The following is a 27938-nucleotide window of genomic DNA, read 5'->3' as shown; positions in this document are numbered from 1 at the left end:
GCTTCAAAACATACCGATGGACTGAAGATAAAACCGCTGCACACAGACCGGGTTACCCAGAGTGAGCCCTCCCCAGTGTGAGGGGGTCAGCAACCTTTACCCTCAGAGTAGGGTTGCAGGTCCCTTCTCCCCTCAGAATGGGGGGCAGCTACCTTTACCCCTCGCTGTGACAGTGAACACTGCAGCATGTCCACACGGTGGGTTTAGTTGTGGTGGGGCTGCCACTAGGGGCTGCCTTAACCCCCTCAGGGCAGGGACGAAGATGCCTCTGCCCTCAAAGTGGCGTCAGTCGCCTTTACCACCCTCAGATCAGGATATTAGGTGCCCTGACCCCTCAGAGTGACATCCCCACAGCAAGTAACCCCACCCTGTGGACATCCTGCAGTGTTCACTGTCACCGCACTCCCTTCCCGACAGTGTGCACACCAACAAGGGTGGTGCACGGTGGAGTTGCAGTTGCTGCCTTACAGCACCAGAGACCCGGGTTCGATCCTGACTACGGGTTCTGTCTGACAGAGTTTGTACATTCTCCCCGTGACTTGCGTGGGTTGTCTCCGAGATCTTTGGTTTCCTCCCACACTCCAAAGACGTACAGATTTGTCGCTAAATTAGCTTGGTAAAAATGTAAATTGTCCCTTGTGTGTCAAGGATAATGTTAGTGTGCGGGGATCGCTGGTCAGCATGGATTCGGTGGGCTGATGGGGCCTGTTTCCGCGCTGTATCTCGAAAGTAAACTAAAGGTTGGGAGGAAGGGGTCAGTAAGCGGGCAGTTAATGAGACAGGACACCTGGCCGGACGGGATGATCGAGGGGAAAGGCTACAGGAAAGCTAAGCTGCTGCTCCAGGCAGCGAGCAGGTCTCTTCCCAGGGCGTCCAGATTGCTGCCCGATCCTCACTGCCCACAGGACGCCGCTCCAATCAGCGTGCCACGGCCCAGGGCAGTTATCACTGAGTGACGTGGAGCCTGTTGACATATGCCAGAGCCTGGATCAGTATATGGCAATTCCCCCACCCCCCTCTCAGCTACATCGGGCTCTGGGACAGCTGCAACTTATAAGGAATATCACGGGGGCCTGGCGAGAGGTTTAGGCAGGGAACCAGACCATATATGGTCACGCAAACTTTTATCAATGAGAGGCACGGCACAACAAGGGAAGACAGGATGGGAGATGGGGCAAAGCAGCACAGAGTTCAGAAACAGAACTGGGTGGAGGGGAATGCAGTTGGCCGAGGGGGGGGGGGGGGGGAAGAGAGCAAGAGGCACCAGAACCGTGGAACAGGACACAGTCAGGACGCAGGGAAACAAAGTCAGAGTTACCAAACATTCAAGGCAGGCTTGTAGCACAGGGAATTTGTGACACAGAAGGCTGTGGAGGCTGTCAATGGATAGTTTAAGGCAGAGATTGACAGATTCTTGATTAGTAAGGCGGTCAGGGGTTATGGGGAGAAGGCAGGAGAATGGGGTTGAGAGGAAACGATAGATCAGCCACGATTGAATATCAGAGTAAATGTGATGGGCAGAATGGCCTAATTCTGGTCCTAGAAGGTAAGCACAGGTGGAGTGTGATCACCACACGAGGTAACTGCTGGTCATCTCCCCCACGGAGCTCTGTAGACTCACTTTTGCCAACTCCCTCCTGTAACAAGTGGTACATTCTCTGCTACCCCAGAATTCTGCAACGGCTGCCTCGCCAACAGTCTGTCTCGTCCTTTTCTCTATTTTGCTGTTTTTAGTATATGTGAAATGTATGTTTTAGTGTTCTTTAGTTTTGTTTTATGTGGGGGTTGGGGAAACTTTTTTTAATCTCTTACCTCGACGGAGATGCGATGTTTTTCCGTATCGTATCTCCGTCCCTGCGGCCTAACATCAAGGAGCTGGCAGCCTCATGCTGGGGATTGACTTTGGGAACTGCAACCGCGGGAGCCTGCAGGACGACATTGGAAAGCTGCCAGTCCCCGTCGGGGATCGACCTCGGACCTCCAACTGCGAGAGCCTGCAGGACAACATAGTGGAGCTGGCTGTACCTTGATTAGGGACCGACTTAGAGAGCTCCAGGCCGCAGGAGTTTCGACCGCCCTGATCGTGGGAGCTTCGACCACCCCGACTGTGGATGGTTCGACTGCCCCGACCACGGGAGAATAAAGAGGAAAGATTGGACTTTATTGCCTTCCATCAGTGAGGAATGTGGGGAATCCACTGTGGTGGATGTTTATGTAAACATTTATGTAGTTGTGTGTCTTGTTGCTTTTTTTAGTATGGCTCTATGGTAAATAGAGTTTCACTGTACCGTAATTGGTACACGTGACAATAAAATGCCTTTGAATTCACTGGTGGCCAGCACACCCTGCAGCGTGATTCACTAACACCAGAGGCACAAGGGGCAACTTTACCACCTCTACTGGTTCAAAAAGTTAAACAAAAACGTCTATTCACTCATGATCCACACATCCGACTGAAGCAGTTCAGTACTCGACGGGAATAGCCATGAAGGAAACCACATCTCCGGGACCACCCCTCAAATACACCCATCACACAGCCCATTCAATTGCCATGCTTCCTCTGTCCAAGTCTACAATCTCCACAGGCATGGGCAGCTTTATACTGTGTACCAGGCAAAAGGGACAAAGAACACTAGCTTCTGACCAAATTAATAAAGTCCCAGTCTGTAGTGATGTAGGGTCCCGACACAAAACGTCACCCATTCCTTCTCTCCAGAGATGCTGCCTGTCCCGCCGAGTTACTCCAGCATTTTGTGTCTATCTTCGGTGACATTACAACCATTTGCCATCAGGTCCCAAGTACTTGAATGAACCCTCCTTCCATATCCCATTACCCAGTGTCTCCTTCAACCCACAGTAATTACAAGTTGCTGCTGTGGAAACACTCGGAGCAGGCAGCATCTGTGGAGAGAGAAAGCATTGACATTTCAAGACCCAGGTCAGAATGGAAAGATCAACACAAGTTGCAAGTGGTGGTGATGGCAGGAATTGTAAAAATAAATATCTGCAAGACCAGGTCAAATGGGTTAAGGGACAGAAAAAAGGTGACTATGCGTTGAGATGTTGCTAACACAGCAGGGCTTTAACACGTTCTACCTCCTGAACCGTTAGCACTCTGCCACAATGAAGCAAGCCCAATCACAAACTCATTAACAAGGGTGGTGCTGCTGTAGGCCAGCAAACTGACCTCCATCTGAGGGGCCAAATATCAGCTTCTTCACATCCTCAAACCTCCCCATGAACCTTTCCTCACTACAACAAGGCCTTATCTCCCACACACAGATCTTCCCTGTAACTTTCAGCCTGTGCCCCAGATCCACATAGTCTGGGTTTACTCACAAGCAGGGCCATCCAGCAGACCTGTTGTTTCAGCTTGCCGCCACCACAAACATTCCCTCCACTTCATCAACTTCTAATTTCCAGTAGAAAGGCGAGTACATAGGATGCAGCCAATGGCACCGTCCATATGAACCGAGATGAAGCCATGCTAAAGGAAGGTGGAATGACGTTTCAGAGTCAACTACAAGAACGTCTCAGAGCAAATGGTAATCTGGAATGTAGTCATTGCAGGAGGCTAGGTGGTAGGAAGCATAGTGACAGTTGTGGGAGTCCGTGAGCTGGATGCTAGCTTACCCCACAACGCATTGAGATCTAGATGGGAAAGGGAGACAGGTGGACCTTGAAGGTAAGAGAGTAGTAAATGGCAGCAAAAAATGAAGAAATGTGACTGCATTTCATTCTCCCAGATGCTCCAAATCTGTCACATTTGTCCCAATTGAGACTTTCTGCACAGGTGATAGTGATATTGAAAAACTTACCTTCAGCGATGCTGCAGTTCTGCCACTGGCCGTGTGCTAGACTTTGGCGCCTTTAAAGGGGGGGGGGGGGGGGCGGGATTAAAATGCCGTTTTCTCCTGTTTAACGAAGGTGGCTTTCCTCGGGCTGCTAAGCTGCCGAAGATACGTCCGTGCTCGGGTAGGATTAGAAAGGGAATGGGCACCCTGAGGGAGCTCCGGGACCGCTGGGCTCCGCAGGGTGTTGAATGTATCCTCAAAAAGGATTGTATCATAATTGTATAATAGTTTATTATGGATATATGTTTGTATTGTATTTATGGTGGTGGGTTCTGGCTTGTTTTATTGTAGTGTAAATATTATTTTTTTAATAATTGAATACATTTTTTGATTTAAAATTTTAAAATAAATAAATAAATAAAAGCTGCCGAAGAACAATCGATCGGACTTCCGTCCCCAATTTTTTTATTTATTTAATCGCAAGACAATTTAATAATTACATTAAAATAAAAAGCGACTTCTAATGCCCTCAATGCCTACAACGAGACGGATCGCATGCAGGGGACAAAACATAATGTAAGTCGTCTCTTTTACATATAAACCTGTTTCTCGAGATGGCTTTAATCTAATTTTCCTTTGCAAAAATGTGATTTGGGCCCCATACGAACTGGCAGTGTTTTTCCTGCGGATATTGGGTTCAAATTCACCGCAAATGCAACATTCCAATCGATCACGTTCCAGAAGCAAGATGATTAAAATGCCCATTTTTGTGGAGATAAGCATCTAAATTGTCCATATTTTGTCTTATTCTCTCTCTCCATGATCAGTATTTTTAAACTAAATATTCACAACAGTTTGAGTCACACGTATTGTGCAAAAAACAATAATTTGATTATATTTTGGGTGAATGTTTCTAGATTAACATGGAATTAAGCATTAAATTCCTTCCATCTGGGATATAAATTCATGACAGTGAGATTTAAAAATCATGTTATCTTGTGAATTCTTGTGTGAATGGGATTAGTTGTTATTTGGATACTTAGGCTATTTAAAAAAATTATCCTTTTCTTAAGAAATGGAATCTACAGGACATTCTTAATGGGAAAGTAGTGGGCAGAAAGGCATGTCATGTGTGGTTTGAAGAGCAACAACTTGTAGTTTACAATGCCAAAATTGAAAAGTTGAAGAAAAACAAGGTGTACAGAGTTGCCTATTGGTTACAATCTGAGGAGTATGATGATGCTACTGATTATGATATGCCAATGTACCAGCTAGCAACTGATCTGCTCCATAAAGATTTGGTCTATTGCTAGAAATTATAATTATACAATAATATTAAAGTTCTAATCTTGAGAATATCACATTTTTGAATTTTCAAGGCAGTCTGGGTGTTTATTACTATTTCCGTCACAACGGTCAATTTTGGAATTAGCTACAATTAGATAACTAACTAATTATATGCTTTAATTTCAGGTCATCCAAATAAGATGTTTTATATTTGTTTCAGAATGCTTCCATCTATAATAACTGAAAATTTCATTCAGTCTTAATTTTTAAGAAAGTTATGGGCTTTTGACTGTTCTCGATCACAGCTTTTGTGTTAAGTCAATGGAAAAACAATAGGGACCAAGATGCTAATATCCGAGTATGAAAATGGCCATAACTGTTTTAATACTGAAGATATGAAAGTGAATTATGTGTCAAATTAAACTTCTTTTTATGCTTTATCTGATGAGATAAATTGCAGACTTGATTTTTAAAATCTCAAAATTTTGTAATATTGCTACAGATGACTATAAAATGTCTTCATTCTCCATGAGACAGAACTTGACTGTGCTTCATCCATTTCCTTGCACAGAGCAAGCACAGAGATTCCCCCACCTCGTGTGCTCTCCCTCCCTCCTCAATGGATCATCCATTGTGACCTTCACCATGGAGAATATGCCACCACCAGCCATATTTGCTCCTCGCCTTTCTGGATTACAAAAAGGATGGCTTCTTTGCAACCTCTGGTCCACTTCTTCTTCTGTTGTCACCAACCATTCCCCATGCATGTCCTCGTGCAATTTCAGGAGACGCAACACCCTTCCTTTCACCTCCTCCCTTCCTACCATCCAAGACCCAGTAAATCACTTGCATTTCTTCCAGTCAAGTGCACCGCATTTGGTGTTCACAATGTGGTTCCTCACACTGGAGAAACCAAACTCAGATTGGGCAACATGTTTGGTGAGCACCTGTGACCAGTCCACGGGAGTGCCCCGAGCTTCCCATCGCCTGCCACTTTAATTCTCCAAAGACAGGCTGAAGAAGGGCCGTGACCCAAACGTCACCCATTCCTTCATTCCAGAAATTCTGCCTGTCCCGCTGAGTTACTGCAATATTTTGTGTCTATCTTTGGTTTAAACCAGCATCTGCAGTTCCTTCCTACACTTTAATTCTCCATCCTGCTCCGACCTCAGTTTGTGGCCCAAGAGAATCAACACTCCGCCTGTTGCACCCGTCAGGGTTCAATGTTGAATTCTCCTTGTCTCACAACCAGTCACTTCTGCTGCAACTCACATGGTTTGTGATAATGGCTCTGTTTTTTGCTTGCCATTAGTCGCGCTTGCCTCAACCCTGCTGTTAGCTACAAAGAAACATAATCACCATCTAAACACCCCCATTACCCCTGTCTCCTCCCACCACAAATATTCCCTTTATCCTCACCATCTCTCCCACCAGCTTCTTGTCAACTAAATTACCCATTTTCTTTCCCAGTTCTAACAAAGGTTTGGAGCTGTAAAGTTAGTTCTGTTTTTCTCTGCACTGATGCTGCCTGACAAGCATTTTTTTTGATGCTCACATTCTTGTTAACTCTTCCAAATTACTCCTACAAGCTACTGCAGATTGGTTACTTTACTTACTAACCAATGTAGTGCTTCGAGATTAATGTAAGCTCTCCCTACTACCATACCATTCATATTATCGCAACCCGACATATGCGGTCGGTCGGTCGGTCAGTACTGCTGCATGGTAGGAGTAACATGTGTTGTTACTCGATAAATATTGTTATACCATAGAAACATAGAAAATAGGTGCAGGAGTAGGCCATTCGGCCCTTTGAGTCTGCACCGCAATTTGATATGATCATGGTTGATCATCCAACTCAGTATCCCATCCCTGCCTTCTCTCCATACCCCCTGATCCCTTTAGCCACAAGGGCCATGTCTAACTCCCTCTTAAATATAGCCAATGAACTGGCCTCAACTACCCTCTGTGGCAGAGAATTCCACAGATTCACCACTCTGTGTAAAAAATGATTTTCTCATCTCGGTCCTAAAAGACTTCCCTCTTATCCTTAAACTGTGATCCCTAGTTATGGACTTCCCCAACATCGGGAATAATCTTCCTGCATCTAGCCTGTCCAACCCCTTAAGAATTTTGTAAGTTTCTTTAAGATCCCCCCTCAATCTTCTGAATTCTAGCGAGTACAAGCCGAGTCTATCCAGTCTTTCTTCATATGAAAGTCCTGCCATCCCAGGAAGCAGTCTGGTGAACCTTCTCTGTACTCCCTCTATGGCAAGAATGTCTTTCCTCAGATTAGGAGACCAAAACTGTACGCAATAATCCAGGTGTGGTCTCACCAAGACCCTGTACAACTGCAGTAGAACCTCCCTGCTGTTATACTCAAATCCTTTTGCTATGAATGCTAACATACCATTTGCTTTCTTCACTGCCTGCTGCACCTGCATGCCTACTTTCAATGATTGGTGTACCATGACACCCAGGTCTCGTTGCAACTCCCCTTTTCCTAATCGGACACCATTCAGATAATAGTCTACTTTCCTGCTTTTGCCACCAAAGTGGATAACCTCACATTTATCCACATTATACTGCATCTGCCATGCGTTTGCCCACTCACCCAACCTATCCAAGTCACCTTGCAGCCTCCTCACAGCTAACACTGCCCCCCAGCTTCGTGTCATCTGCAAACTTGGAGATGTTGCATTCAATTCCCTCATCCAGATCATTAATATATATTGTAAATAGCTGGGGTCCCAGCATCGACCCTTGCGGTACCCCACTAGTCACTGCCTGCCATTGTGAAAAGGACCCGTTTACTCCTACTCTTTGCTTCCTGTCTGCCAGCCAGTTCTCTATCCACATCAATACTGAACCCCCAATACCGTGTCAGAAACGGGATACGAACCCACGCTTCCACTTGGACGGATCAGGTCTGAGGCCGACACTGGTGAATACATGTCCGACATACTAGGCCCTTGACTGGCTTACATTTCAGAGGGTTGAGCTTGAGGTGGATGTCTTTTGCACGGTCCCAATTGATGGAGTGCTCACACCTTGCTAAATCTGATGTCTACCTGGACCTGCTCAACCTGAGAAACATCGCCCGTGACCCAATACTGTGGTCTCCTGCCCAATGGCCGGATGTCCCGACGGACCCGTGCTACACTGCCTGTACCCCAACAACTACTGCAGCCACTGGTTCGTCCACCACTTGCGGTCCAGAAACAACTCCAACTGAAACGCGATACCCAAAAGCGATTTTTTGATGCAAACCATTTAAACCTCTCTCCAGTGGCCAAGCCGCTCGCCTTCAAACCAACAAGGGCTATGGCCGTTTGTGTTTCATCTATAGTCCCGCAAAAGAGCCGCGCTCATACATGGTGAATGCAGATGGAGGGATCTAGACGCAACCGTCAACATCTCCTTCCCAAGAAGGAACCACGTCCTGCTGCCTCGTATCCTGATGCGACGTGTCAGATCTACCCATCTACTGACTGACTTTCTCTTCCCTCACGGCCTGCAGCTGCAGACCAACCATCGGTTGCGTCTCCAGCTCCCTCACCACCACACTCGCCTGCTCGCCGTGTTTGGCCCCCGGATCACCAGTGCTCCCGCCGCACGGAACCCCGGCATTCTCGCCGGTGAAGGGAGGAGATGCGGATTTATACCGTACGCTCGCGGGACGGGTTTGTAGGCCGCCCCTTAGATACGGGGACTTTGTTTGAACCATCTGTACTTCCCTGTATGCGCTATTAGCGTTTCGGTTCCATTATTAATCAGTCAGCACCTAGTAACGTGCTTATACATATATCACTTTATTGTAGATGTTTCACTTTTTATTCTTACAAGGAAAGATGTAGATTGGTTACTTTACTTATTCATCAATGTAGTGCTTCATTATTATAAGCTCCGCCTACTACACCATTCATATTATCGCAACCTGACATGTGCTGCCAGTCAGTACTGCTGCATGGTCAGAGTAACATGCTGAAGTGTGCTGTATATGTGAGCATGAGCGATTTACTCAACAGCTACTATCTGCCACCAATGGCTTTTCAGTCTCATACCAATGAAAATCAAGGGACAGCCTACTCTCCTGTGTCTCATTTGTCAATCTCTGAAAGATTATACCAAAAATATTTTAAGCTACATAGCCTTGGACTGGCAGGGAAACAGCCATTCATCTTCTCTGCATACTCACTTTCCCATGAAGCCCAAAGCTGCTCACAGCGCCTTACTACCACGTTGGTTTCTCAACAGCAGCAGAGATAACATAACACTTAATTTATTTGACTTCATTTTTGGTTATGTCACTTAGGGAATGTCTTCCACCATGCCACCACATCCCAAAGCCTTCTGCAGCAATGATACACCTTTCAAACATGGTGTATCTATCTAGTGTATCCCATCAGCATGTAGCCTTCTCCCCACAATGTGGGAAAGCAATTTAAATAGCCAAGTAGCAAATCGTGATTCACAGCAAACCAGGTGTTCCATCAGGTGGCCCAGGGCATCTTTTCAGCCTCTGACCTGCACATTTCCTCCTTTCGTTGGTTCCAGATCCCCATCGATGAGTGAAAACAGGTTTCCAATATATCTCCAAAACAGCCGTTTTTAAACATTTACACTTTTTTAAATTCTAAGGAAAGGACCTCTCCACAACCACTTCCCCCAACCCATTTTACTACTTACTACGATGCAGGAGGACATTCAGCCCATCAGGTCCCACCTGGCTGCCAGCAGAGCAAGTCCACTGTCCCAATCCCCTCACTTCCTGCAGCATATTCCAACTCTCAGACCCATCAACCACAGTGAATGAGTAAACATCACAGATAGCTGGTTGTAATCTTGGCCTCGGCAGGCACCAACTCAGCATCACCATGTTCATTCACACTTACTCAAACTCCCACAACAAAATGTGTGATTTCTTCATAGCACAAATATTAACATACACAACCTAATTTAGGTCTTTCCTCATTATCCCTTTCTTTCCTGCCCCACCCATCACAAACACCTTTTGCTCCATTTCTGCCCGTCAGCCCCATCACCTCCCACACACAGGTTCCCACGCCTCTCATCTTGAAAGCAAGGTGCAACAATTTTAAAAGCAAAATGGTTGACATTTTAATGCCAGCAAAGTGTTTCGTGAACGGGAAAAACAAAGCTTCTTTAAAAAATGGTTACAATTTAAAAGTTGCACATCTAAAAATCTGGATTCAATCACCCCCTCCAAACTGAGAAACCAGGGAGCAGTGTCAAGAACAAGAGACAAGGACTTGCAGAGAAGAGTGGTGGAAAGGGAGAGAATCAACGGTGCTGGGGAGGTTTACCAGGCCCTGCCAGGTCAGGATGTGGAGGATATTTTAAAAAAAAGGTGATTGTCAATTGCCACACTAGGAGAGATTAGGCAAATAGGGCCGATAGTCTCCTGCAAAGAGAATGAGCAGTGATTCCCCCCTCCCCCCAACAACCACATAAGGGGTCTGTCTGCTTTTCAGGGCCGAGATGGGAAGAAATTTCAGATATTAAAAAGGGGAGTATATTTGAGGAAATCAGAAGAGCTAATGGGCATGAGATAGCTTTGGCAGAGATAATTGAGTATTCAGAGAGATTCTATGTACACAAGGGTGAAAGTGTAACTAGGGAGAGTTACATTTAGAGATTTCATGTAGATCTTCCCCTGCAGACTGCAGGAAAGCTTCACCAGACAAGTCCCACCGGGTGCCTTACCTTGTTCTCCCCGCTGCTGTCGGTCTCCGACACTTGGTAGGTGAGGTCAGTCTCCTCGAAGCCCGTGGCACTCATCCGCTGATCGGTGGTGGGGTCGGAGCGGGGCGGCGAGTCCGGTGAGTTTAGGCATGTCTGTATCAGTGCCTTGCCCGTCTCGCTGGTGATCATCGGCTGCAGCTTGCGGGTGGCGAAGGTGTACACGTGGCCCGTCTCACTCGCCACCAGCAGCAGCACCTGCGTGCCCGTCAGCGTGGAAAGCTCGTAGGCCTGCGGGGCAGAGCAACAACAGGCCGTTTCATCACTGGAGCAAAGCAGCGACAGAATCCCCAGCAGTCAGGCACGAGACCGGTTACAGCAGCACAGTGCAGCGTGATGGCAGCAGAGCACATGGGAACCAGACCTCAGTACCCATCCCACACTGGGCACACGGCTCAGTATCACTGCATGCACCCTCCTGCCCATCACAATCCCCATCCCAGGGCCCAGGGCCAAGACCGTTATGTGTGGCTCAGGAGCGGAAAAGATCACATACTCAGCTGCAGTCAGGCTATGCTCCAATTTCACACACAGGCCAGGCCCTCACAGTAACACGTCCAGATAACAGTACGGTGCATGAAAAACAAGCCATCCACATTGTCATAGACTACACAAACTCTTCCCCCCACACCGTCCTAAACTACACACCATCTCCACCCCCCCCCCCCCCCCCCCCACCCTCTCAGACTGCATACCATCCCCACCCACACCAGAGCACCAGTGGTAGCCTCCGGCAAGGAGTGCAACATCCGGAGATCCAGGCCATCTCTCATCCTGCTCGGCCACTCTGAAAGATCATCGTTAGACCAATACAGCACGGAAACTGGCCATTCAGTTCACCTTGTCCATGCTGACCAAATTGACCATTGGGTTAGTCCTATCTGCCAGCATTTGGCGCCCAACCCTCCAAACCCATCTATCTACATGTCTGCATAATATCTTTCTAAATGTGCAATTGTATCCACTTTTATAGCTTCCTCTGGCAGCTCATTACAAATCTGGATTATCCTGGTAAAACTTGGCCCCAGGGTGTCACAAACCATTCCAACAATGACATTCTTCCTATAGCCAGGCAACCAGATATTGCAACTGTGGTCTCCCCAATTACCTGTACAGCTGTATCAGGAGGGTTCCAACTTTTGCCTTTAATCTACCAGCCTCTACATCCGACACCTCCACATTGCCACCACCTTCAACATAATCCCACCACCAGTCACATCTTCTCAACCCTGCTCCTTTCTACATTCTGTGGAGACTGCACTCTCCTCAGCTCGCCCATTCCCATCTAAACCTACCCCTTCCACAGCTACTTTCTCCTGCAACCAGAGGAGATGCAACACCTGTCGCAACACCCCCTTCCTCACATCCACCTAGGACTGCAGCCGTCCTTCCGGGTGAGACAGAGACTCACGGCGTCTCCTCTCACCTACTGCATTCGGTGCTCCTGATGTGACCTCCTTTACTCCGGCAAGATCAAGTGCAGATTAGGCAACCATTTTGCCTAACACTTGCACTTGCATAGGCCCACTGGATCTCCCAGTTGCTAACCATTTTAACTCCTCTTCCCACACTTATTTTCCTGTCCTGAGCCTCCTCCATTGCCAGAATGAGACCACATGCAAACTGCAGGTACAGCACCTCGTATTCTGCTTGGGCAGCCTACAACCCAACGGTATGAACATTGAATTATCCAGTTTTAGGTAAATAACCCCCCCACCTTCCTTGTGCCCCACCTATATGTTCATCCTTTTCTCTCTCCCCTCCCACCTTTGTGCCCAGTGAACCTGTGCTCCCAGTTCTGCAACACTCTGCAGTGTCATTTACTGAGAGTCTTGCCCTAGTTTGACACACCAAAATGCAACATCTCACACTTGTCAGACAAATGTAATTTACTATTTCTTCGCTCACCCTCCCAACTGATCTCGATCTTGTTGTAAACTTTGATAAACTTCTTTCATCTACCACCAATTTTGGTGCCATTGCAAATTTACCAACAATGTTAGCTCCATGTCATCCAAATGGTTAATGTACGTGACAAACTGCAGGAGACCCAGCACCAACACCTGCAGCACTGCACTGGTCACACCTCCAACCAGTAAAACAACCTTTAACAACTATGAAGAGACCAAACCTGAAACATCACCGATCCAAGTTCTCCAGAGATGCTACTTAACCTGCTGAATTACTCCAGTACGGTGCTCTTTCTACACCAGTTCCTTGTTTTTCCACAATTATCCTTGGACACTCCTAGCCAATTTTTAATCCAATTGGCTAATTCACCCTGGATCTCATGCAATCTGGCCTTCCAGACTAGCCTACCATGAAGGGCCTAGTCAACAGTCTTGCTAAACTCCATACAAGTTCACTGCTTTGCCCTTACCAATCCTTTTGGTGACTTCTTTTTAAAAAACACCGTTGAGACATTTCTCCAAGCACAAAACCATACTGATTTATCTACCACTGACACCAGGATCACTGGCCTTTAGTTCCCTTAAACAACAGTACAACATTATCCACCCTCCAGTCTTCTGTAATTTCACCTGTGGCCAAGGATGATGCAAATGCCTCAGCAAGGGCCTCTGCAGTTGCCTCCCATAAGGCCCGAGGATGTACTTGGTCAGGCCCTGTGGAGTTATCCAGCTTAATGTGCATCAAAATCACCAACACCCGTTTTGTAACTCGGATACGATCCAAGACATACAACTCCTGTGTCACATTTCCCACCACAGATGCTGCCTGACCCAGTTTCTTCAGCGCTGTTTTCTTTGCTCCACATCCCTCAGTTCCCTTTAACATCTTAATATCTCATTGTCTGCCACCCTCAGCTCTCTTTGGTAAAGAATTCCAAAGATGCACAGCCCTAGGAGTGAAGAAATGTCTCCCCATTGTTCCCACATGACCAGCCCCTGACTACCCCACCCTGGGTAATCACATACACCACAGGCCATTTCACAGTGTATGTGGAGTAGTATAACATTCTATAACTTGAGCGTTGGCCCGTCTGGTTTGTCAATCTTCAAACCCATCTCTGAACTAACCTTCATTCACTCTCTTGATCACATCTTTCTTCAGTGACACCAGACCACACTTTTCCAATAATGTCCGACTACAGCACTGTGCAAGACACCCTCCGCCCTTGTAACTCCTGCTCCTTGCAAAATGGTTCCAGTTGGCGGCATGACACTGTTGCAGCGGCCCCTACAGCCTGTCTGTCTTTTTTTTATATTTTGGTCTAGTTAAATGTACTTGTTGTGTTTTTTTATACTGTTTTTAACTGTGTTTATGTGGGGGGCGGGGGGGGACTTTAAAATCTCTTCCCTGCACGGGAGACCCGACCTTTTCCCTGTCGGGTCTCCGTTGTCGTTGGGGCCTAGCACCGTGGAGCGGCCTCCAACCGGAACAACTTGGGGCTCCAGTCACGGAGCCTGCGGACTTACCATCGTGGGGCTGGCCGGCCTCGGAGCGTGGGGAGCGGTGGTGGCTCGCTGCTGCGGCCCGACCCCAGAGCTCGGAGGCTCCAGCTGCAGGTCCGGTGGACTGTGACATCGGGAGCTCGCTGGTCCGGGTGGGAGACCGCTTTCCGGAGCTTCCGCAACGCAACTTCTCCAGTCCGTGTCACGGGGTTGGAACGACCCGGAGCGGGACCGTACATCGCCCGGCGCGGCTTTAATGACCGCGGGACATTCCAGCGCCCGCCGGGGGCTCCAACTTCGTGACATTTAGACCTGGAGCGTGGCCGTACATCGCCCGGCGCGGCCCAAAATGGCTGTGGGACTTACCATTGCCCGCCTGGGGCTTCAACATCGGGAGAAAAATGGAAAGCAGGGGAGAGAAAAGACTTTGCCTTCCATCACAGTGAGGAGGAGATTCACTGTGATGGATGTTTGTGCGAATTAAATTGGTTGTGTGACTAGTAGGAATCGTTTTTGTTTGTATGGCTGTAGAAACAGAGTTTCGTTTGAGCCGCACTGAGGTTCAAATGACAATAAATATTGTATTGTATTGTATATTGTACAGTACAATTTGCCTTCCTAATCCATTAGCTTTACAAAGTCCCTCTAAACATCCACTTTTCAATGCTTCACAATTTAAAAGACTCAGGTTTACTATATTTTCCAACCAACGTGCATAACCTTGTTTTTCCACACATTCTATTCCATCTGCCAAATTCTTGACCATTCAGCTAGCCCCGTATTCCCCCAAACCCCCTCTGCCCACACCACTGAGTTGCATCAGCAGCAGACTCTGTTTCATTGCTCCTGACCACTTTGGTCAAATCACACAGCTGGGAGCCCCGCAGAATCCCCAGGTAACAGCCTGCCACCCAAAGTGGCTATTCAATGAATCTGCACAAGAACATTTCACAAAATTAGCACGTTTGTTATTGAGGTAAAGATCCTTGCAGGCTTTCTCACAGTCCAGATCACCACGCCCACTGCTTGCCTCACACGCTCAGCTGGTTACAACACAATAGTTTATAAAAGTTTATGCCCTTCAATTTATTTGGACTCTGCCAATTCTTTTGAGTGGCAGTTTCCACTTCAATAATACTCCTCTGCATTTACTCATCTGCTTGTGATCAGGGTGGGGGGGAGAGAGTACAAGCTGAAATTGCGGTCTGAGCCCAGACCATCAACTGGTGTCCGGCCAGGGTCCAGAATGCTTGTCCATCTTCTGCTCCCTAAATCTACATGAAGTCACCATGATTTCTGCAATAACCCTCATTGCATGCAGTGTATTATGCACCCTCAGACATGTGTACCACCAGGGGCACCGCACGATTGGCAGCCCCACCAACAGCCTGTCTGTTTTTGTCTTTTTTAATTTTTAAGTGTGTGTTAACAGTCTGTGTAAATGTTCTCCGGTTTGTTTTATGTGGGGGGAGGGGGAAACTTTTATTTTCAGTTCCTTACCTTGCCGGAGATGCGATTAATTTTGGATCGCATTCTCCAGTCGCTCTGCGGCCTACCATCGATGGAGCTGGAGGTGACCTCGGGCTGACCTCGGGCCCCACCGCGGGGCGTGGACTTAACATCGGGGCAGATCCCCCGCCTGGGATTGCTCCAACCGCGGCCTGTGGACTTTACATCGAGAGCTCGCAGTCTCGGGAGAGGCTAGTCGGGAGTTCCAACGACGCAGAGGTTCGACCAGCCCCGACGCGGGTTTTGAAAGCCCGGCGCGTGTGAGCTGACATCTCCCCGACGCAGGAGCTGATCGCCTCGACGCGGAGGGCTACGGGAGTAAAGATAGTCCCGTCAACGGAGGGCTCGAGGCCCCCGACCGTGGGAGAGGAAAGGAGGGAAGAGATTTTCGCCTTCAATCACAGTGAGGAATGTGGAGTCGTCACTGTGGTGGGTGTTTATGTTAAAATGTATTTTGTGTGGTCTGTTGCTTTTTATTTGTATGACTGACTTGGCAAATGAAACTCCTCGTATGTTGCAAAACATACTTGGCTGATAAAGTACTATTGTGATTATGAGTGTTCACTGGGCCACTGGTCTATGTAGCATTGCAGTCACCACACACGAGGACTGGCAGCCTTGATTGGAGCACTGTTGTAAAAATTGCTGCAACTGAAAGCCATCCCCGGGTTAAAAACAGGCCCCATTTTCATAGATGTTCAGTCAATTTTGTCTGTAATTATGGAAATTTCTTATGGCTGCTGTCACCTCTCAGGTGAACAAAAGATGAAGATAAGTTGACGGATTGGACAATCCACGCTACGCTGAGTGGGAAATTTGGCATCCTCAGAACCCCAATCAGAGCAGTATCAGGAATGATCTGCCCTGGAGTTGGCAAGTTACTCGAGGAAGAAAGGATAAGAACAACAGTCAGAGTGGGTTTCCTCCCACACTCCATAGACATAGAGGTTTGTAGGTCAGAGTGGAGAACAAGCAGAGGACAGTCCGGAACTGTGGACAAGACTATGTTGGTCCAAGCAAGGGGGCTCTTTCCCCAAACCCACCATGCAGGACTGAAGCGATGTTGTTTGGCCAACTGTATGCGCATGGATATCTTTGCACTCCCTGCCTCTAGAGACTAGAACCAGAGGGCATTGGTTCAAGACGAGGTGAAATATTAAAAAAGGAATCAACGGGACAACTCTTCCCACACATAGGGAGATCCGTATATGGAATGAGCTGCCAGAAGAAGTGGTAGAGGCAGGTACAATTAATTTAAAAGCCATGTACGTGGATAGGAAAAGTTTGGAGAGATATGGGCCAGGTGCAGGCAAGTGGGACTGGCTCAGTCAAACAAAACCACTAAACCCTCTATCCCTTGCCCTCACTTTGGCAAAAAATATAAACAAACATTTGGCTTGCACATAGGCAGCCACTTTGCACTGGACCACTGGACAGTAAAAACACTTGTGTTCATAGACTACAGTTCAACCTTCAACACTCATCCCATCTAAACTTATCTGCTCACGCCCATGAAATTGGATCTTAGACTTCTTTCTCGATAGTGATCAACACAAGAGCACCAGGGCGGTGTGCTCAGTCCTCTGCTCTAGTCTCTCCATGTCAGATTCATTATCTGATTGAATGGTGCCAGAACAACAATCTTGCTCTCAACATTAGCAAGACCATGGAGGAAGGGTCTAGACCCTAAACGCCACCCATTCCTTATCTCAGGAAATGCTGCCTGTTCCACTGAGTTACTCCAGCATTTTGCATCTACCACAAATCCAATTATTGGATTCTGGGGGGGGGGGGTCAGGAATCCAGTCTTCATAGACAGGACGGCGATGGAGAGATTTACCAACTTCTAGTTCTTAGGCATGCATATCTTTGAAAATCTGTCCTGGGTCCACGTATTTCATCAGAAGGAGGAGATTGTGTCACCAAATACTCTTATCAAATGTCTACAAATGTTCAGTCGGGAGCATACTGACTGGTCGCATCACAGCCTGGTTCACTAACTCAAACGCACAGGAACAAAGGAGATAGTGGTGGACACTGCCTAGTCCTGACCATCACAGGTCCTGACCTCCACACCGTTGAATGCATCAGTCGGAGGTGCTGCTCAGAAAGGCAGCTAATATCAAAGACCCTCACCACCCTGGCATCACTCTTATCCCACTACCACCATCAAGAAGACAAGAGTCTGAATACAGCGACTGCTTCCCAGCAAACATTGGGCTCTTAACCACTGCACAACACTAACCACAATCCGACCTCAACAACAATGATGATCCACTCTGGACTATTTTGGTTGCACTACCGACTTTGGTTTTGGACTGTTGTGGTCATGTTACCTAGTATTACTGATTATTAATTTATTGTATTATTAATTATTGTACATTTGTGTGTTATTGTATTAATGGGCCCATAAAGCTGCAGCAAGGAAGAATTTCATTGTGCTGTTGCCGGTATATATGACAGTTAAACTGTTGCCTCAACTTGGTCAGCACAGACAAGTGGGGCTGAAAGACCCATTTCTGTGACGTACAACTCCATGTCTGCATGGAGACCACCTGGGTGAGCACAGGACAGATGACTGCACTGTGTCTTTGTGGCACTGACCCAGCTAAAAGCCACAGAACCATTACTCGGACTGCCTAAACTCTGGCAGTCGAACAGTTCCCAGCCAGAAGTCTAGCGGAGATGTCATCCTCATTATCCATTTGATATCCAAAACCATCTGACTCAAACTCCGGCACCAAATGCAACCAATTAGCAATTAATCAGAGTTTTCAGAGACTTCAGTAATAGGATCTAACACCTGGTCCCACGCTGAATAGCAGCCCTCTGCTCTCCGGATTAGCTTCTCACCATCAGTTCCTCTTCCTTGTGTCCCCCCCCTCCCAGCCCTTCACCTTCAACGTATCTGATCTCCCCGATTTTATCCATGTGGTGTCACACACACTGTAGTAGTAGTGTAGTTCTCGCCACTACACTACTGAAGTGTTCAATCTTGCTACTCACGACTGAGGAACAAAGTATCAGGCCATCAGTTCAGTCAATAAGATCGCCACCCAGAAACTTCACTTTCTCCTGCCGTAGATGCTGCCCACTTATCTCCAGTGTCCTCATGGATGCTCACATCTTTTCCTTCACTCCATAGATGCTGCTGCACCCGCTGAGTTTCTCCAGCATTTTTGTGTACCTGCTCACATCTGGGCCTCGGCTCACTTTCCCCATCAGCCCCCCGGATGCCCTATAGACTAAACATATTTGCCAGCCGAGAATATATTCAATGACTCAGGCACCCTGTCACCACAAAGGCTCAAGTTTCAGAGGCCTCGCGTGTCTTAAATCTTTATTCTGAAACCGTATCCCCCCAGATCCAGGGGAATTCCCCAGTGGGGAGAATATCCTCCCAGCAATCCCACACACAATCTTACTGCGCAACAACCCTGATTTCTCAGCTCTAATTAGAGTGTGCACTAATTAAGAGTGTAGCACGGTGGCGCAGCGGTAGAGTTGCTGCCTTACTGCGCTTCCAGCGCCGTAAACCCGGGTTCGATCCCAACTACAGGTGCTGACTGTACGGAGTTTGTACATTCTCTCCGTGATCTGCGTGGGTTTTCTTAGAGATCTTCGGTTTCCTCTCACACTTCAAGGATGTACAGGTAGGTAGGTAAATTGGCTTGGTAAATGTAAAAATTGTCCCTAGAGCGTGTAGGATAGTGTTAATATGCAGGAGTCGCTGGTCGGCGCTGACTCGGTGGACCAAAGGGCCTGTTTCTGTATCTCTAAACTAAACCCAACTACTCTACAAGAATGAAAATGATTCAAATGGAGCAAGGCTACAAAATATTGCAGCTCAAGATGATACGCTGATATATCACATAATCAACAAGACTAATGCAAAGTTAGCTTTCATTGCAAAGAGTACAAGGTCAAAAAGAAGCTTGGGGCAAGGCAGTGGTGAGACGGCACCAGTGGGAAGGCCTATACTGAAGGGTGGAGGTAGCTTGGGGGGGGTCAACTGAATTATCTCTGCTTATATGACAAGCTACACTGCTCTGGGAGTCAGTAAATCATCTCTGAACTTCCCCCAATCCACGTATATTGCTCTTTAAATACGAGAACCAAAGCTGTACATAGTATTCCAGGTAGGGCCTCACCAATGGCTGCATCAAAATCTCCCTACTTCTATACAATGCAATAAAGGCCAACCTGGTTAGCTGGAAGTATTGTCAAGGAAGTATTGTCAAAGAATTGTCAAATATTCACCCCTGGCCAATTTTCCTTCCTCTCTTACCTTCTTTCTGGGAGAAGATACAGGAGCTTGAAAGCCCAGAGCAGCTTCATCCCCCCCCTGCTAAACTAATCATCTCCTTCACACTATCCTCCCTGGAGGATCTGCCATGCACACCTACTCTTAAGTACCCCACTCTGTTACTGTACTTTAGTATTTTTGCTCTACTTCAGATTGCACATTCTGCTATTTTGCACTCGTCGTGGTATTTATCATTACTCATTACTGTGAACTAAATATTTCACAGCACCCTGGTGCCCCTGACATTAGACTGAACCTTCCACTGGCCTTCCTAGTTACTTGCTGTCCTGCGCTCCAACGTCGTGTTTCATTTACAAGGACACCCGGAACCCTCTGTATGGCAGCATTTAAGATTCTGCTCTTCCATCCTTCCTACCAATGTGCATAACGTCACCCTCATCATTATGCCCTATCTGCCAACTTTTACCCATTTACTCAACTTCTGTTCCACGTCCTGCTCACAACTTCATCATAGCTTAAGAATAGTCCTCAAATTTGTCCACAGACCACTCTGTTCCATCACCCATGTCATTAATGTACTGTGAATTGGGCAGGACCAGCACTTTGATAATTACTGCCTGCCAGCCTGAAAACGATGCATTTATCCTAACTTGGTTTTGTTTTATGCTATATTTGTACTCCAGTTACGATCTGTCATACTGTGTGCTAAAGTTCCAGTATACGATCAAATGCCTTCTATCAAACCAAACACACACATCGACTGGCCCCCATTATTCCTCCTACTTTTTACATCCTCAAACAACAAGAAACTCATCAAACACCATTCCCCTTCACAAAACCACATTGATTCGGCTCAACTGCCTTGTCTACTGGCTTCGTAAACGTCCTGTCATTAACCTAATATAGGTTTCCAGGATTTCCCAAGTGACAGATGTTGTGTCAACTGGATGATGGTTCCCGCTTCCCAACTCATTCCTTTCCTAAATAGTGACATTTCATTTGACGTTTTCCCAACTGCTGGAACCTCTCTAGGAAATGTTAACAAGTCCAATGCATCAAATATCTCTACCACCCTTTCTTTCATGGGGATAAGTCGTCACCCCATTTATTTGCCAAATTTAATGGGGTTTTTCTTCCTCCACTGAAAGTAATTGGAAGTCTCCTCCCCGCCTTCCTTTTACCCTCTAATAATCAACGCTAGCATAGGGCAGAACAATGGCACAACAGTAGAGTTGCTGCCTTACAGCGATGGGTGCAGTCTGCACGGAGTTTGTACGTTCTCTCTGTAACCGTGCGTTTTGCCATAGAGGGAGTACAGAGAAGGTTCACCAGACTGATTCCTGGGATGGCAGGACTTTCATATGAAGAAAGACTGGATAGACTCGGCTTGTACACGCTAGAATTTAGAAGATTGAGAGGGGATCTTATAGAAACTTACAAAATTCTTAAGGGGTTGGACGGGCTAGATGCAGGAAGATTATTCCCGATGTTGGGGAAGTCCAGAACTAGAGGTCACAGTTTAAGGATAAGAGGGAAGTCTTTTAGGACCGAGATGAAAAAATCATTTTTTACACAGAGAGTGGTGAATCTGTGGAATTCTCTGCCACAGAAGGTAGTTGAGGCCAGTTCATTGGCTATATTTAAGAGGAAGTTAGATGTGGCCCTTGTGGTTAAAGGGATCAGGGGGTATGGAGAGAAGGCAGGGATGATCAGCCATGATCATATTGAATGGCGGTGCAGGCTGGAAGGGCCGAATGGCCTACTCCTGTACCTATTTTCTATGTTTCTATGTTTTCCCTGGGTGCTCCGTTTCCTCCCACACTCCAAAGAGGTGCGGGTTTGTAGGTTAATTTAGCTTTGGTAAAAACTGTAAATTGTCCATTGTGTGTGTAGTTAATGTACAGGGATCGCTGGTGTGCACAGATTCGAAAGCCCTGTTTCCGCGCTGTATTTCTAAACCAGGGGTCTCCAAACTATCCACATCCGGCCCGCCACGAGATTGTATCTGGCCCGCAGCAAGCTCTTAATACATTCCGTGCGGCGGGCTATTTAGCGGATTCTGTGGTAGCGCAGCTTTAGAGATACAGCGTGGAAACAGGCCCTTCGGCCCATCGAAGCGATGCCCATAGGCACTAGCACTATCCTACACACACTCAGGACAAATTCAATTAACCTGCAAACGTGGAGTGTGGGAGGAATCCAGAGCACATGTAGAAAACCCACGCAGGTACAAACTCCGTACAGACACAGCACCCACAGTCAGGATGGATCCGGGGTCTCTGGCGTTGTGAGGCAGCGACTCTCCCGCTATGCCACTGCTCCCGTGTTGCAAAGGCAAGTTGTGCGGGGTGGTAGCGTGGGGTGGGGAGTGGAGGGACTAGTTGGCTGCAGGGTCGGTGTGTAGCGGGCTCCTCCCGTGAGGGTGACCAGTGAACCGTTCCCGCTCCGGGGCCTTCATGCTGTAAAGGTTGGAGGCCCCTGGTCTAAATTAAAGTAAAGTGATTATTCAAAACCACTAGTTCCTTATTTTATTCAATTATGAATCCTTCCCTGTCCCCTCTCTCTCGCTGCTCCTCCCCTCTTTTTCTCCCCACCTCTGTCTCGCTCTCTCGCCAGCCCTGCAGAGATCGGCGGATCGGTAGCCGGCTCAGTGTGTGTGTATGCCCAATGGGTGAGCATTATGCACACGTGGGTCTTTGTACATGCCTGAGGGGTGACCACAGTGAAGTGTGTGTGTATGCGAGAGGGAGAGAGAGAGAGAGAGAGAGAGAGATAGAGAGAGAGAGAGATAGAGTGTGAGAGAGCCTATGTGCAAATCTGTGAGAGAGTGTGTCTGGGTGTTTCAGTATGGTGGAGTCGTGTGTGGCTTTCTATGTGTGCGTGGGCGCCAGACTGCGCCTGCGTCAGTGTGTGTGTGTGTGACAGTGCGTGCGTGTGACAGTGCGTGCGACAGTGCGTGCGTGCGTGCGTGCGTGTGACAGTGCGTGCGTGTGACAGTGCGTGCGTGTGTGACAGTGCGTGCGTGTGTGTGACAGTGCGTGCGTGTGACAGTGCGTGCGCGCGTGTGACAGTGCGTGCGCGCGTGTGGCACAGTGCGCGCGTGTGACAGTGCGCGCGTGTGACAGTGCGGCGCGCGTGTGGCAGTGCGCGCGTGTGACAGTGCGCGCGCGCGCGTGTGTGGCAGTGCGCGCGCGCGTGTGACAGTGCGTGCGTGTGACAGTGCGTGCGTGTGTGTGACAGTGCGCGCGCGTGTGGCAGTGCAGTGCGTGCGCGCGGACTGTGACAGTGCGTGCACGCGTGTGGCAGTGCGTGCGCGTGTGACCGTGCGTACGCGCGTGACTGTGACAGTGCGTGCGCGCGCGTGGCAGTGCGTGCGCGCGTGTGTGCAGTGCTTGCGCGTGTGGCAGTGCGTGCGTGTGTGTGTGCGTGCGTGCGTGACAGTGCATGCGTGTGTGACAGTGCGTGCGCGTGTGTTTGACAGTGCGTGCGCGTGCGTGTGACAGTGTGTGCGTGTGCAGTGCGTGCGTGTGTGTGTGTGACAGTGTGTGCGTGCGTGTGTGACAGTGCGTGCGTGTGTGTGACAGTGCGTGTGTGTGTGTGACAGTGCGTGTGTGTGACAGTGCGTGCGTGTGTGTGACAGTGACGTGCGTGTGTGTGACAGTGTGTGCGTGTGTGACAGTGCGTGCGTGTGTGTGACAGTGCGTGCGTGTGTGACAGTGCGTGTGTGTGTGTGACAGTGCGTGCGTGTGTGTGACAGTGCGTGCGTGTGTGTGACAGTGCGTGCGTGTGTGTGACAGTGCAGTGCGTGCGTGTGTGTGACAGTGCGTGCGTGCGTGTGACAGTGCGTGCGTGTGTGTGACAGTGCGTGTGTGTGTGTGACAGTGCGTGTGTGTGACATTTATTTTTTCCTACGGCCCGCAAAAATGTGCCAAATATATAATGTGGCCCTCATGCTGAAATGTTTGGAGGCTTTAAAGTGACTATTCAAAACCACCTTTTTTTCCTATCATTTTTCTATTATGATTTTCCTCAAGGAAGAAAAGTTTACTGTACAAGAGATAGCCTTTTTTTTTTAGCTCACCACGGATGGATTGAGCATCTCATAGTCCATTCCTCAACTGAATAGATTTTTTAAAGAAAACATCAGTATTTGATCACACATTTTTTATTCTTCACTCTCATATAATATACGTTTAAGATTAGGTTCAGAGCCAGATTCCATCCAGAAATTGCATATCATGATCACTCTTCCTCAATCATCTTTTCCTGTAGGGTTAAGTAACTCTGTCTCAACATACATGACCAGACCCAAACTGGACCAAACACCGTTTTTTCCACAATGTAACATCCCAAGAAATGTTCTCTAAATACACAAACACTATAGTTGCCTAGGCTACCTACGCCCTCAATGATAATCTGCATTTATATATAATCACACAGTACAATAATTTATTTCAACCTGCGGGTCAACAAATCAGAAAATCAGAAGAGTCCAAATGGAGGCTCAAGGGGGCAAGAATCTGGAGGCACAAGAGACTATAGATGCTGAAACTTGGAGCAAAAAAAACCAAAATGTACGGCACTCAGCAGGTCAGGCAGCTTCTGTGGAGGGAAATGGGCAGATAACATTTCAGGACATCTGAAGGGGTCCTCACCCCTAAACATTGCCTGTCCATTTCCCTCCATAGATGCTTGTTATACCACTGAGTTTATCCGGCAGAATCTGGAATGACTGGGATAATGATGGAACTGAGAATGAACCACAGCGACGGGAGGCAGCAGTGGGTGAGGGGTGAAGGGCAGCAGTGAGTAAGGGGGTCAGGGGTGAAGGGTAACAGTGAGTGAGGGAGTCAGAGGTGAAGGGTAACAGTGGGTGAGGGGGTAACAGTTTCTGGATGAAGGTCAAGGGCAGTGGTCAATGACAAGTCTTGGAACTTTGACACCAGCAATGGCACGAGGGTCAGAGTGACAAGAGATTTGGGTCACATACAGTAACAAATGAGATGTATCGATGGGCATGTTTCTCTATTGTTGAGCTCCATGACTAACTACAATGTCAGGAGAGATCTCAGAGTCCCAATAACATGGGATAGCATCAAGTCTACAACACTCCAAGTGCACACATGAACTGCTCCCCTCTTATTTGTAGTTGAAACTCCAGCTCTGCAGCACACTGGCCCTGACCCCAAGTACACATTGCTGAGGTGGAAGACTATTCAGCCAACCATTTCTCAATTGGGCTGAAGAAGAGATTCACCGGAATGTTACCTTGATTTGCGGTCGTGAGATTAGATAGGTTGGAGGCCGAGGCTGAGGCCGAGGGGGCGACCTTATTGTGGTGTATGGCATCACAAGGGGGGCATGGAGAAAGTGAACACATTGTCTCTACCCAGGGCACTGAATTCTAAAGGCGAGAGGTTAAAGGAGCAACTTCTTCACTTAGGATGTAGCCCGTATCTAGAATGAGTTAGCTCTTAGGAATCAAGGGATATGGTGAAAAGGCGGGGACGGGGTGCTGACCATATTGAATGGCGGTGCAGGCTCGAAGGGTCAAATGGCCTACTCCTGCACCTATTTTCCATGTTTCTATGAGCTACCAGAGGAAAATATAGAAGCAAATAACAATCTGACAGGAAGGGTTGAGTACTATCGGCCAAATGCAGACAAATGGGACTATCTAGGTATCCCAACTTGGTCACCATGGACAAGGTGGGCCGAAGGACCTGTTTCCATGCTCTAAAGCTCCATGACCAGCCTGATAGGCCAGGGCTCTGACATTGGGGTTGGTTGGATAGTAATCTTGAGTAACTATTCTTCCTACATAACTCAAGAGTGCCAGGGCCAGCTATCCTACCACTTTGACGCAGATCAAGATGCGTACCCGAATACTATTGCTTTTCACTACGATTCGGGGCACTGGACCATCAAGGAACATGCAGCGCAAAAGACAACTGTCGAGTACAAGGAAGAGGCGGGGACGTGGAAAGGAGACGCCATCGATCCAGAAGGCAGGCATGAGTAAACTTATCAGCTCGAGGTGTAATCACCAGCGGGTTGTCAGCGGTTACCCTCTAAAAGGTCACCAGGTTACTGTGCATCTGCTGTTTCACACCACACGGGGTAAAGAGACAACTAACTCCACAGAGTGTTGGTGCCACCGAGCAGCCGGACACAGCTGCCCCTCAGCAGCGCGCCGGGTTTCCAGCGACCTGTTGCCTGATCTCAACTGGAATATTTTGCAACTACGATGCTCCCGCCACACACACACATACAACAAGTTGCCGGAGCCTTCCTTCCCACATCCGCATGATCCCGGGGTTAGATGGACGGGGTTAAGAGGCAGCCCAAGCCTAGAGCTACTCCGCCCGCTTTGGCCCGCCCGGGGAGTAGCTGTCAGAGGCGGCCCGGGACCGGGACCGGGACACTGGCTCGCTCGCTGTCTCACCTTCTTCATGATGCCCGTCTTCCTCTTGCTGAAAGTCGTGTACCGCCTCAACTTGTTGTCGATGAATTCCATCTTGATCTTCACCCGCCCTCTCGTTTTCTTGCCCGGCTTCAGCCCGGCCGCCGCCGCCGCTCCACCGGCCACAGCCGCTACCCCGTAGACTCCGCCGCCGCCGGCCGCCGCCAGCCCGGGGCCGCAGTCCAGGCTGGGGTCGTGGCCGCTGCCGCTCACCCTGGCCAAGCCGGCGGCAGCTTCCATGTCCGACACTCTGCGCTTCAACCCTCGCCTGTCCACCGGGGCCGGGGGCGCCACTAGCTCGTCCTCCTCGTCGCTGCTGGGCTCGGAGCCGCTGTAGGCGGCGGTGGAGAGAGGGGGCTCCCGCATGTTGCCGGCCGGCGGCGGGGGTGCTGCGGGCTGCAGGATACCCGTGGTCGAGGCGCTGTCGCTGGCTCCGGCCTGGCTCTGCAGCATGGTGCGGGGTATAGGCTTAAGGTGCGGGGCCCGCCGCCGCTCCTCACTCCCTGCCCGCCTGCTCTTTACTCCTTCACTCAGTGTTTGCCTCCCCTCCACCAACTCGCTGCACCGGCAGCCGCCGCACTGCACAGCGCCCTGAGCACAGCGCGCCGCTCCCCCACCCCCCGCCCAACAAGTAATCCGACGCTCAGCCGCTCTCCAGCATTGCCCGCTCCGCGCCGCGCCGCGCCGGGGCCTGAGCTGAGCCGAGCTGAGCTGAGCCGCTGCGGCCGCCGCTCCGGCACAGGGTGGCGGCGCTGCCCCGCGGCAGCAGCAGCTGCGGGAGGAGCGGAGCGGCGGCGCCGGGAAGGGCCGGCGCACAGGGTTCCCTGAATGGCGGAGGCGGCGCGCCCGGCACTACTTGCAGCCCCATATAAAGACTCGACGTCGCCTTTTATGGCGCCGCATGCCCTTATATGGTGAGGCTCCGCTCCCAGCGCTGATTGGCCGCCCCGCCGCCCCGCGACGTCACCACCATGGATCATTTACATACCAGCCCCGGCTTCCAATTACATCATAGGGGGGGGGGGGGGGGAGGGGTGAAGGAGATAGGGGTTTGATAGGGGGGGGAGGGGTGAGATAGGGGTTTGAAGAGGGGGGGGGGATAGAAGGGGGGGGAGATAGGGGGGGGGAGGGGAGATAGAAGGGGAGGGAGATCTCTGGAGGGGAAAGAGGAGATGGGAGATAGAGGAGGATAGGGATAGACAAGGGGGGGGGGGTAGAAGATAGAGAGATGGAGGGAGAGAGAGGGGATAAAGAGATATACAAATGGGGTAGAGGGGGGGAAGAAGATAGAGATGGGAGGAAGATAGAGAGGGGGAGATAGGGGGATAGAAAGTGGGGGAGAGATGGAATAGAGAGCGGGGGTAAATAGAGGATGGAAGGGGTAGATAGATGAGGAAATAGGGTGTAGGTTGGGGAGAGCTGGGAGATTGGGGGTGTGGTGT

At 48.9% G+C, this 27938-nt stretch overlaps 1 protein-coding gene across 2 annotated transcripts in view; it reads right to left on the bottom strand.

Moving 5' to 3' along the window:
• Positions 1-27325, bottom strand: part of srfb (serum response factor b) — a 49872-nt gene extending 22547 nt beyond the window's left edge. Inside the window, exons 1-2 of one of the 2 annotated variants that reach the window (XM_055636140.1) lie at positions 26479-27325; positions 10809-11075 (exon numbers count right to left, since the gene is read on the bottom strand). In XM_055636140.1, coding sequence (XP_055492115.1) covers positions 10809-11075; positions 26479-26949 — 738 coding nt within the window. In that variant the 5' untranslated portion in view covers positions 26950-27325. The remainder of the gene's footprint in view (positions 1-10808; positions 11076-26478) is intronic. The other variant, XM_055636139.1, reaches the window with a different exon arrangement.
• Between the last annotated feature and the right edge of the window lie 613 nt (positions 27326-27938).

This window comes from Leucoraja erinacea, chromosome 5, assembly GCF_028641065.1.
Source record: "Leucoraja erinacea ecotype New England chromosome 5, Leri_hhj_1, whole genome shotgun sequence".
Lineage (NCBI taxonomy): Eukaryota > Metazoa > Chordata > Chondrichthyes > Rajiformes > Rajidae > Leucoraja > Leucoraja erinaceus.
Note: the sequence above shows the minus strand (reverse complement) of the source record. Positions and strands in the feature narration are given on the sequence as shown.